Raw genomic sequence first — 11,370 nt, 5'->3', positions numbered from 1 at the left:
CTGGATGCACTTCGTGTACAAAACAGACAATCTCTTTCGAAGTATCATGGTTTCATATGGAAACTCGTCTGTTACATGGATATTCTAGATCAAAGGTATCATCATAATAGTTGTGGAGAGAAAGTCTTCACTTTTTCTTCACTTGTTTCCTTTTCTTATTGCGCCGTAACCATGGATAATCTTCATCGTTTAACAGGGTGCTTGGGTCATCCTTGACTTTGAAGGGAGGAATTTCATAAAACTTTTCATAATCTTCAGACATGTATGTCTTGCCATCCACTCCCACGATGTCTCTTTTTCCTGAAAGAACTATGTGGCGCTTTGGCTCATCGTATGATGTATTCGCTTCCTTATCTTTTCTTTTTCTCGGTTTGGTAGACATGTCCTTCACATAGAAAACCTACGCCACATCATTGGCTAGGACAAACGGTTCGTCAGTATACCCAAGATTGTTCAGATCCACTGTTGTCATTCCATACTGTGGGTCTACCTGTACCCCGCCTCCTGACAGATTGACCCATTTGCACTTAAACAAAGGGACCTTAAAATCATGTCCGTAGTCAAGTTCCCATATGTCCACTATGTAACCATAATATGTGTCCTTTCCCCTCTTGGTTGCTGCATCAAAGTGGACACCGCTGTTTTGGTTGGTGCTCTTTTGATATTGGGCAATCGTGTAAAATGTATTCCCATTTATCTCGTATCCTTTGTAAGTCAATACAGTCGAAGATGGTCCCCTGGACAACGAGTATAGCTCATCACATACAGTGTTGTCACCTCTGAGACGTGTTTCCAACCAACTGCTGGAAGTCCTGATGTGTTCACATGTAATCCAGCTGTCACACTGCTCCGGGTGTTTCGAGCGCAGACTATTCTTGTGTTCATCGACATACGAGGTCAGCAAGGTAGAGTTCTGTAGAACTGTGTAGTGTGCTTGAGACCAAGAATGCCCGTCCCTGCATATTATTGAGTCCCCTCCAAGCCAGTCTCCCCTCATACCGTGATTTAGGGAGACCTATCTTCTTAAGGCCAGGAATGAAGTCAACACAAAACCCAATGACGTCCTCTGTTTGATGGTCCATGGAGATGCTTCCTTCTGGCCTAGCACGGTTACGGACATATTTCTTTAGGACTCCCATGAACCTCTCATAGGGGAACATATTGTGTAGAAAGATGGGGCCCAGAATGACAATCTCGTCGACTAGATGAACTAGGACGTGCGTCATGATATTGAAGAAGGATGGTGGGAACACCGGCTCGAAACTGACAAGACATTGCGCCACATCACTCCTTAGCCTTGGTATGATTTCTGGATCGATCACCTTCTGAGAGATTGCATTGAGAATTGCACATAACTTCACAATGGCTAATCAGACGTTTTTCGGTAGAATCCCCCTCAATGCAACCGGAAGCAGTTGCATCATAATCACGTGACAGTCATGAGACTTTAGGTTATGGAACTTTTTCTCTGGCATATTCATTATTCCCTTTATATTCGACGAGAAGCCAGACGGGACCTTCATACTGAGCAGGCATTCAAAGAAGATTTCCTTCTCTTCTTTGGTAAGAGCGTAGCTGACAGGACCTTCATACTACTTTGGAGACATGTCGCCTTTTTCGTGCAAACGTTGCAGGTCCTCCCATGCCTCCGGTGTATCTTTTGTCTTCCCATACACGCCCAAGAAGCATAGCAGGTTCATGCAAAGGTTCTGCGTCATGTGCATCACGTCGATTGAAGAGCGGGCCTCTAGCTCTTTCCAGTAGGGTAGGTCCCAAAATATAGATTTCTTCTTTCACATGGGTGCGCGTCCCTCAGCGTCATTCAGAACAGATAGTCCGCAGAGACCCTTTCCAAAGATTACGTGTAAATCATTGACCATAGCAAGTACGTGATCACCGGTACGCATGGCGGGCTTCCTCCGGTGATCTGCCTCGCCTTTGAAATGTTTGCCTTTCTTTCGACATTGATGGTTGGTTGAAAGAAATTGACGATGGCCCAGGTACACATTCTTCCTGCATTTTTCCAGGTATATACTTTCGGTGTTAGCTAAACAGTGCGTGCATGCGTGGTATCCCTTGTTTGTTTGTCCTGAAAGGTTACTGAGAGCGGGCCAATCGTTGATGGTTACAAACAGCAACGTGTGCAGGTTAAATTCCTCCTGTTTGTGCTCATCCCACACACGTACACCATTTCCATTCCACAATTGTAAAAGTTCTTCGACTAATGTCCTTAGGTACACATCAATGTCGTTGCCGGGTTGCTTAGGGCCTTGGATGAGAACTGACATCATAATGAACTTCTGCTTCATGCACATCCAAGGAGGAAGGTTATACATACATAGAGTCACAGGCCAGGTGTTGTGATTGTTGCTCTGCTCCCCGAAAGGATTAATGCCATCCATGCTTAAACCAAACCATACTTTCCTTGGGTCACCTCCAAACTCAGCCCAGTACTTTCTCTCAATTTTTCTCCATTGCGACCCGTCAGTGGGTGCTCTCAACTTCCCGTCTTTCTTACGGTCCTCTCTATGCCATCGCATCAACTTGGCATGCTCTTCATTTCTGAACAGACGTTTCAACCGTGGTATTATAGGAGCATACCACATCACCTTCGCAGGAACCCTCTTCCCGGGGGGCTCACCGTCAACATCACCAAGGTCATCTCGTATGATCTTATACCGCAATGGACCACATACCGGGCATGCGTTCAAATCCTCGTACGCATCACGGTAGAGGATGCAGTCATTAGGGCATGCATGTATCTTCTGCACCTCCAATCCTAGAGGGCATACAACCTTCTTTGCTGCGTACGTACTGTCAGGAAATTCCTTATCATTTAAGCTTCTTCTTCAATATTTTCAGTAGCTTCTCAAATCCTTTGTCAGACACAGCATTCTCTGCCTTCCACTGCAGCAATTCCAGTACGGTACCGAGCTTTGTGTTGCCATCTTCGCAATTGGGGTACAACCCTTTTTTGTGATCCTCTAACATGCGATCGAACTTCAGCTTCTCCTTTTGACTTTCGCATTGTGTCCTTGCATCAACAATGACCCGGCGAAGATCATCATCATCGGACACATCATCTGGTTTCTCTTGATCTTCAGCAGCTTCCCCCGTTGCAGCATCACCGTATTCAGGGGGCACATAGTTGTCATCGTCCTCTTCTTCTTCGCTGTCTTCCAACATAACACCTATTTCTCTGTGCTTTATCCAAACATTATAGTGTGGCATGAAACCCTTATAAAGCAGGTGGGTGTGAAAGATTTTTCCGGTCAGAGTAAGACTTCGTATTCCCACAATTAGGGCATAGACAACACATAAAATCATTCTGCTTGTTTGCCCAAGCCACTTCGAGAAAATTATGCAGGCCCTTAATTTACTCGGAGGTGTGTCCGTCACTGTACATCCATTGCCGGTTCATCTGCGTGCATTATATATAATTATGTGTGTCAAAAACCATCACAGATTCACATGGATAGATAAGTGACCAATTAATAGAAGTTCATCATCACATTAAAACCAAAGTACATACATAGTTCTCATTGAACAACATATAGCTCTCCAAAGCATCTAGTTAAACCATACATTGAAACTATGTAAAACCTTTCAATGTAACAACAAATGCGATCATAATCACAGCCAAGGTAAAAATTGATCCAACGACATAATGATACCAGGCCTCGGTATGAATGGCATATTTTCTAATCTTTCTAATCTTCAACCGCATTGCATCCATCTTGATATTGTGATCATCGACGACATCCGCAACATGCAACTCCAATATCATCTTCTCCTCCTCAATTTTTTTATTTTGTCCTTCAAATAATTGTTTTCTTCTCAACTAAATTTAACCTTTCGACAATAGGGTCGGTTGGAATTTCCGGTTCAACTACCTCCTAGATAAATAAAATCTATGTCAACTTGATGGGCATAATTGTCATAAACAATAAATGAACCAAATAGTTATACATATAATATATACCACATCTGAATCATAGCCAGGACGAGGGCCGACGGGGGCGGATACCAAAACCATCGCACTATATAATAACAAGCAATAATAAAAGTAAAAAAATTAGGCAAGTATCTATCTAAAGTAAGAATTTTTTTTTCTTTCAGAAGAAGATAAGAACAAGAGGCTCACCACGGTGGTGCAGGCGAAGAGATCGGCGCGGGCGATCGACGGCGGCGAAGACGGAGACGGGACGTGACGGACCGCTAAACCTAGACAAATCTCGGGGAAAATGGAGCTTGGAGGCCGAGCTTCGAGAGGAGAAAGCTTAACTAGTGTGGCTCGTGCATTTCATCGAACACCTCGTGTGCATAGGAGGTGAGTTAGAGCACCACAAAGCTCTCCCCTCGCCGGCCAGAAAAAACAGAGCAGTGTGGAGTGCTCTGCTCGCGGATGAGGGGTATATATAGCCATCTCATTGGTCCTGGTTCGTGATTGGAACCGGGACTAAAGGCCCCCCTTCTGTCCCGGTTCTAGGCACGAACCGAGACCAATGGTTGTGGGCCAGGAGCGAGGCCCATTGGTCCCGGTTCATGCCTAGAACCGGGACAAATGGGTCCACATAAACCGGGACAAATGCCTCCCGAGGCCTGGCCGGGCCCCTGGGCGCACGAACCAGGACGTATGCCCCCCATGGGTCCCGGTTCTTGACTGAACCGGGACTAATGGGCTTGGCAGACTCTAACCAAAGTCCTGTTTTCTACTAGCTAGTGTATGTTTAGGAGAGTAAAATTTTCCCTTGGTTGGTCATTGTGATACAAGCCAAGGAGTATTCTCCATATATCTTCATCTTAATATTTTGCATTGGCTGATCATTGTGATACGAGCCAAAGAGCACTTATATTTAAGAGAGGAAAATTTGTCCCTGGTTGATCATTGTGATACAAACCAAGGAGCATTCTTCATATAGCTGCATCTTGACATTTTGCTTTGGCTGATCATCATGATACAAGCCAAAGTGCGAATATGTTTAAGGGCAACAAAAATACTCCTTGGCGGATCATCATGATACAAATCAAGGAGCATACGACATATAATTCCATCTTGTCATCTTTGCCTTGGTTGATCATCGTGATACGAGCCAAAGTGCGATTATGTCAAAGAGGATAAATTTCACTCCTTGGTTGATCATGGCGACCCAAACTAAGGAGGATATATTTTCCTTTCCATCGTAGATGAGAGCGACGCAAAGATAAAGCTTGGGGAAAAACAAATATGAAACATACACGAACCCTAGATGACTATCTACATAAAATCATAAAATGTATATGTGCCTACAAAAAAAATGCACTCGTCATTTGCTGCATGTTTGAGTTGCATAAAACAAGACCATGTAAATTGTGCATGTACCTCCTGATCTAGTGCACAAAAAAATGTATAAATTAGGTGTTTGCCAAATTATATTTGAAGCCTCTAGTTGGTTACATTGTGGACATGCATGCTATGTCACGTCAATAGTAATACAAACAGGGGGTACAAATGTTATATACATCTCTCATATAGATGATTAAATAAATATACTCTAATGCATATAGAACGTGCTGAGTGAAATCCAACGTGTAGACATGAGATAATGAAAATACTAGTTGTCTCGATTCGCACTTAAATAAAATATGCCCATAAAAGAAAATTAATGTGTGTAGGTTAAGTAAAATATAATTCTACATATCTAGAGTGTAGAGGCTCTATGCAACACACATGTACTGTCCACTGATGGTTAGAATATATGCATGTGACCCATACTAAAATAAAAGATATTGCACCTCATCAAACATATCAAACAAGATAACATAGGGGATGGTTCTGATATTAGGGGTATGTTTGGATTGTGCCCCATCTAGCCCTACCAAATTATTGGCATCGCTAACTTGAAGGCAAGACCAAAAAATTGGCAGGTTATGGCTGTTTGGTTTGTAGCCTATAGCACTTGCCAACTTTTTGGCAAAACCATTGGCCAGCGTTTGGTTTGAAGCCAAATATTTGGCAACCTTGATTGGACTGTGTTTGGTTTGGTTCCAAAATGCATGCCAGCCAAAAAGTGATCAGCATCAGACACTACCTCACATATATCACATGACATTAATACAAATTTTCAATTTAGAAACACACAGAGAGACAAACTGTAAGCATGCATTTTCATAAATTGACAATGACATGGTTCAACTAATACATTAGATAACTCATATTGTTCGATACATCAGATTAATCATCAAGGAGGCTAAATAAAATTCACATAGTAACCAAGTCTTTACCAGACCAAGTAAGTCATACTAGTCAGACTAGCACCAAGTCTGCTCCATATAAACAAAATATGATGCACCCAGCCTGCTCTATATAGACAAAATATGCATGATGTATGTTACCCATGCTCCTAGCGGTAAACAAAAGGAAGCCGCAATCTCTATCTAGTCATGTGGCCATTCAGTGAGCAGTTGCAGATCCACCATTGCCACCATCTTCTTGAAACCGAGGCTCGAAGAAGCTAAGGATCCACTGTCCAAGAATTGTTTCATCAGCATAGTTGAGGTAACTACGAAAGATATCTTGATCTGGCTTGGATAGATATGCTACAATCTCAAGTTTATCCTTAGCTGGTATGGTAAGGGCATTTATCCGCTTCCAAAGGTTTGCATATGGATCTGTAGGTGGCATTGGTTGCACAGAAACAATAGGAGATGCAAGAGAGTCAGCTAGCTTCTTGATACTGGCTGCCATATCATCATTAGATATCTTGCCCTTCTTGTTTGCTTTCCCCTTAGTTGGCTTCTTGGAAGGTGAAGATGACACGTGCTTGCGCTTCTTGTTTAAAGAATTGCCTTCCAAGTCAACTTTAGGACTATGACGATTAATAGTGTCAGAGTCAGCTTCATCACTGTCAACTGGAATTAGATTGGCCTCAAGTTCCCTCACTTCCTCGCTGTCATCACTATCATCATCCACATTGACAGTGGTTTGGTCAGTTGCAAGCGAGCCATCAGCATGGGACTGGTCAGAGAATAACTCTTGCAATTGATTAAAAAACCTGATGGGTCTAGTAAGATAATTGACTGCAGTTTTCTGCACATAAGGTAAAGAAAAAGATGGTAAAATACTAAGCAATCACAATAAAGGACAATGAATAGGAAGCACATATATGGACAATAGCAGCCTATCCACCTATTTTCATATTAGACTATGATAGAAGCAAGAGAACACAGTAATACAAACTTACACTTAGGTTTTGTTTTTCTGACTCAGAAAGTGTGAATGTGAAATTAATCCTGTCAAAGCCGTTGCCACTATTGGCCATGGCGCGACGCACCCAGCCCCACTTCTCCTTGCATGACCGGTAGTGTCGGTCCACTTGGGTTTGAGTGACACCAAGAGAAAACTTGCCATTCAAAGCATCAGCACAGTGCAAGTGGTGCTGTTTCTTGAACTTGAAAGTTGCAGGTTTGTCCTTACGAAGCTCAATGTACCAATCAAGCATAAACCTTGTCGCCTCGTCAGTCCAGGTTATGTACTTCTCACGAGGATTTGACTCCTCCTCGGTCTTTATAGTGAGCTTTTGCTTCCCCATGACCTGCAGATAGGTCACCAACACAAACCATTTAAAGTGATTAAACAAATGCACTAGAAGCATAGTCCCGACCAGCATACAAACACCCATCTTCAGCAACACTTGAAGCTTACATACTAAAATAAGTCAGACAATCTTACAATGATAAAATAAGTTGCATAAATTCATCAAAATCAAAACACTACATCCTTCAATTGTTCCCTCACATGAAAATACATCAAAGATACACTACAAGCTTCGACATCTGTAGCTTCAAAATCAAAACACTACATCCTTCAATTGTCACTTGCACTCTCTCTATCTGCCCACATCTGTTGAGCTAATAAATCACGCTTGGCAGCCCACTCACGTATGTCAGCCTCTTCATCACGAACCCATCCACTACTCCTTGGGAGGTTGGCATACCATGTCGCCTCATCCACAACATATTCATCTGGACCATTTTCTAATATCCAATTGTGCAAAGCACAACAAGCAACTACCACCTTAATCTGAGATTTTAAAGGTATGAAGGGCCTCTGAGTAAGAATCTTGAAGCGACTCTTAAGAGCCCCAAATGCTCGTTCAACTGTGGTCCTAAGTGATGAATGACGGTGGTTGAATAATTCTTTTTCAGTAGTTGGTTCATGGGGTCCAGCAAATTCATTTAGGTGGTAACGCACACCACGATAAGGAGGCAATATCCCCGGCCTTGCAGCATACCCGGCATCAGCCAAGAAAAATTTCCCTACAACCATGTTGCACTAATGGTGAGCTGAGGTCAAGTTGGAACGCCACAATGACAAACATGTATGTTAAGTTGTATATGTACCTTCGGGTATTTTCAGACCTGTTGGACGTGAGAGGGCATCTTTTAGCACAAGAGAATCATGGGCAGAGCCCTCCCAACCAGCTAGAACATATGTGAACCGAAGGTCGAAGTCAACAACTGCTAGCACATTTTGGGAGGGATATGACTTGCGGCCCCTAAATTTGTCCACCATGTGAGCAGGAACACAAGCCTTAACATGAGTGCCATCTAGTGCCCCTATGCATCCCTACGAATATGAAAAAGGGAAGTTCATGTCAAGCTTGGGCTAGGCCGATCTTGTATAATCAGTAAAAAAATCTATGGTCTAAGGATTACCTCAAAGTACGGGTAGAATCTGTTCGGGCTGCTAGTGATTTTTGTGTGTGTGTCCGTCAATCTAATATAAATTAGATCACGTGCTAACTCCCCCATCGCACGCAGGACAATATTGAAATATCTGCTCACTGTTTCACTAGATCGCCAGAACCAAAATCCAACAGATGAATTTGTGTGATGCTGACCGACCATGTATAGGAACATTGCAACTTGTTCCTCTACCGAAACATGAAATGTGTCACTTAACAACTCCTTCTGCCTAAGCCTGTTACATAGCTTGTAAAATACAGCTCGAGTCATCCTTAATTGCTTGATGCATGTTGCATCCGATGTGTCAAAGAGCCTAATTAGTACATTAGTTTTGTAGATGTCTCTCTGAACTAATGGACCATACTTCCTGCCTTTACCTCTAAATTTTCTACCATCTCTGCTTCTATACCAGAGGGCCAAGAGTAGAACAATAACACAGAGAGTTCTCCGCTTCAACATGTTGTAATAATAATATCTTTGTTGATCCATGTCCATCTGGGTCAATATGAAATGTACAAAAATATGAATGAGCTAACTTGGTACATTATTACAAATGATTACTTGCTAAAAGATACATGTTAGAAAGCAAACCTGCTTCTAACCAGTACCAAGGATGCACAACTTGTAAAAAAAATACACCTTGATGGACAAAAAATCGAAGCATGTCTCAGTAGTTAACTATGTATATCCAACTTCAAAAAATCCACCTTAATGTTCTAAAAATAGAGACCATACATATGGCACAAAAAGGGAAGAACAGACCATACTACTTTCAGAACCATACCAGGTTAATTAACTAATTAACATCATTATTCTCATGTGATTTGACTTGCGTCAAATAAAGAACATGGATCACCCACAAAAAAAACAAAGAATATGGATGAGAGTCTCATATGTTTTTACTTGCAGCAAACCAACAACATGCACGGGAGTCCCATTCCAATTTTACTTCCAGCAAACAGGGAAGAGGATTCAGCAAGCAATTCTCAGATCTAGCAAGTAGTACCTCCGTACAATACATACATCCATAAGGGGATGATGGGGATTTGAGCTCACAAATCAGACCATAGAAAAGGGGATCAGAGTAGTGTTGGATGGGGATTTCAGTGGCTGACCTTGGAGCGTAGCTTGACTGGGAGAGGAGGGCGAGAGGTGGAGCAGCGTCGCCGGTCGCCGGCCGCCGGAGAAGCTGGCACCGACGCAGAACGCGGCCGCCCGGTGATTGGATCGAGAGCGCTTCTGTGCGTGGAGATAAGAAGAGAGATGGGGAAAGTGGCGAACAGGTGGGGAAAAATCAATCGTGCCTTTTATATCACGGTGGCTGGCTCGCGCCAGATTTGGCAGCCAATATTTTGGCGGCTGATTTCCGTGCCGCTGTTTCGCCCGCGAGTTGGCGAAAACGGTACGCGGGCGCGCTCAAGTCGACGATGGCGAGCCAAAAATGATACCAGACCAAACGCTAGCCAAATATCATGGGCGTGACCAATTTTTTGGTAAGGCTAGTGTTGGTCACCATCCAAACAGCCCCTAGAACCCCCTTTTGCTAAATTTCCATGCATGCGCAGAGGCCAACATGGATTAAATCATGTGCCTCATCATCTTATGCATGTTCATATGTGCATTAATAAAAGATGTAACATGCATGTATTAAGTGGATACTCTTCTAGTCGACTTACACTCGTTAAAATGAAATGACCAAAAAACTGATTAAGATAGCCGCATGGTCATACTAGCATATGTTGGTTAAGTCGACTACACAAATTAGGTGTCCCATGCAAAAAAACATTGTTGAGGAAATCGTTAACTGGTAACTACTCGATTGGCTGGCGAGTAGGGGATTAATAGGCTAATCAACAAGTTAATTAGCCATTTAATCAATTAATCGGATGATTTATCAATTTATCGGCTACTCGGTGACCCTACGAGTAGGGATTAATCGACAAGTTAACTGGTTAATCGGATGAATTCTTGAACAGGACAAAAAGCATGCATTGCACTCATACTCTACGTACTGCTCATAAGAGTGCAAGAGTAAAAATATAAATGAACAAGACACATGATAACTTGAAGAAGATCGAGAATGCTCCCTCGAGCACACCGGCGTCAACGACAGCGAGGCGGAGTGATTTTTCTTTATCATTTTATAGTAGTCATGTGTTGCAATTCTATATAATAAGATAGTTGGAATTCTTAATCAGAGGTTTTCTCTTCAGAGATATAATTAATAGAATTTTTGTATAAATATAAGAGTTCTGAAAATAATGTACCTGCAATGTTTGATCTTTATTTTTATTTTATGCATTTAAGTTTCACTATGTATCAATGACGTGGACGCGTGTCTCACGCCCGCCACTTTCCCGTCATCACCAGTATCCACAAGGCGCGTGGGGTAGCCAGCAGAGTGTCACGTCGCCGGCCAACTTCTCGCCGCTAGTGTGGGGGTACACGCCGACCTTTTGATCACCGGACTTTGGCTATGTTCGATCGCCGACCTGTGGCATGATGATCGCCGACCTGTGACATGATGATCGCCGAACCTGTGTCGTTTTTTGGTAGCGGGAAAGAGAACTTTGAAATTTTATGCGTTTGGGGGTCAAAACCTGAGGGCACGGGCTAGAAACTTGTTTTTCATCAGACCGAAAA

The 11,370-nt window shown here is 42.8% G+C and overlaps 2 protein-coding genes across 2 annotated transcripts; both read right to left on the bottom strand.

The window, feature by feature from the left end:
* Positions 1-6,167: 6,167 nt before the first annotated feature.
* Positions 6,168-10,086, bottom strand: LOC123103994 (uncharacterized). The gene is made up of 3 exons (XM_044525703.1): positions 9,843-10,086; positions 7,224-7,574; positions 6,168-7,069 (listed from the first exon to the last, which is right to left on the bottom strand). Exons 2-3 carry the CDS (start codon positions 7,569-7,571, stop codon positions 6,434-6,436), a joined length of 984 nt encoding a protein of 327 aa, XP_044381638.1. The 5' UTR covers positions 7,572-7,574; positions 9,843-10,086; the 3' UTR covers positions 6,168-6,433.
* Positions 7,590-9,827, bottom strand: LOC123103993 (protein ALP1-like). Its single transcript, XM_044525702.1, has 3 exons — positions 8,698-9,827; positions 8,383-8,608; positions 7,590-8,298 (listed from the first exon to the last, which is right to left on the bottom strand). The coding sequence occupies exons 1-3, from the start codon at positions 9,220-9,222 to the stop codon at positions 7,847-7,849; spliced, it is 1,203 nt and encodes a 400-aa protein (XP_044381637.1). The 5' UTR covers positions 9,223-9,827; the 3' UTR covers positions 7,590-7,846.
* Positions 10,087-11,370: the final 1,284 nt, after the last annotated feature.

Source organism: Triticum aestivum, chromosome 5A (assembly GCF_018294505.1).
Source record: "Triticum aestivum cultivar Chinese Spring chromosome 5A, IWGSC CS RefSeq v2.1, whole genome shotgun sequence".
Lineage (NCBI taxonomy): Eukaryota > Viridiplantae > Streptophyta > Magnoliopsida > Poales > Poaceae > Triticum > Triticum aestivum.
Note: the sequence above shows the minus strand (reverse complement) of the source record. Positions and strands in the feature narration are given on the sequence as shown.

What these genes read in the sequence shown, in the direction of transcription:
- LOC123103994 (XM_044525703.1), bottom strand. Translation starts at nt 7,571, where the DNA reads ATGGGGAAGCAAAAGCTCACTATAAAGACCGAGGAGGAGTCAAATCCT. An exon ending in CAGAAAAACAAAACCTAAGT is followed by an intron (nt 7,070 to 7,223) that starts GTAAGTTTGTAT and finishes CCTTATGTGCAG; the next exon opens with AAAACTGCAGTCAATTATCT.
- LOC123103993 (XM_044525702.1), bottom strand. Translation starts at nt 9,222, where the DNA reads ATGGACATGGATCAACAAAGATATTATTATTACAACATGTTGAAGCGG. An exon ending in GATTCTACCCGTACTTTGAG is followed by an intron (nt 8,609 to 8,697) that starts GTAATCCTTAGA and finishes TCATATTCGTAG; the next exon opens with GGATGCATAGGGGCACTAGA. An exon ending in AGGTCTGAAAATACCCGAAG is followed by an intron (nt 8,299 to 8,382) that starts GTACATATACAA and finishes ACATGGTTGTAG; the next exon opens with GGAAATTTTTCTTGGCTGAT.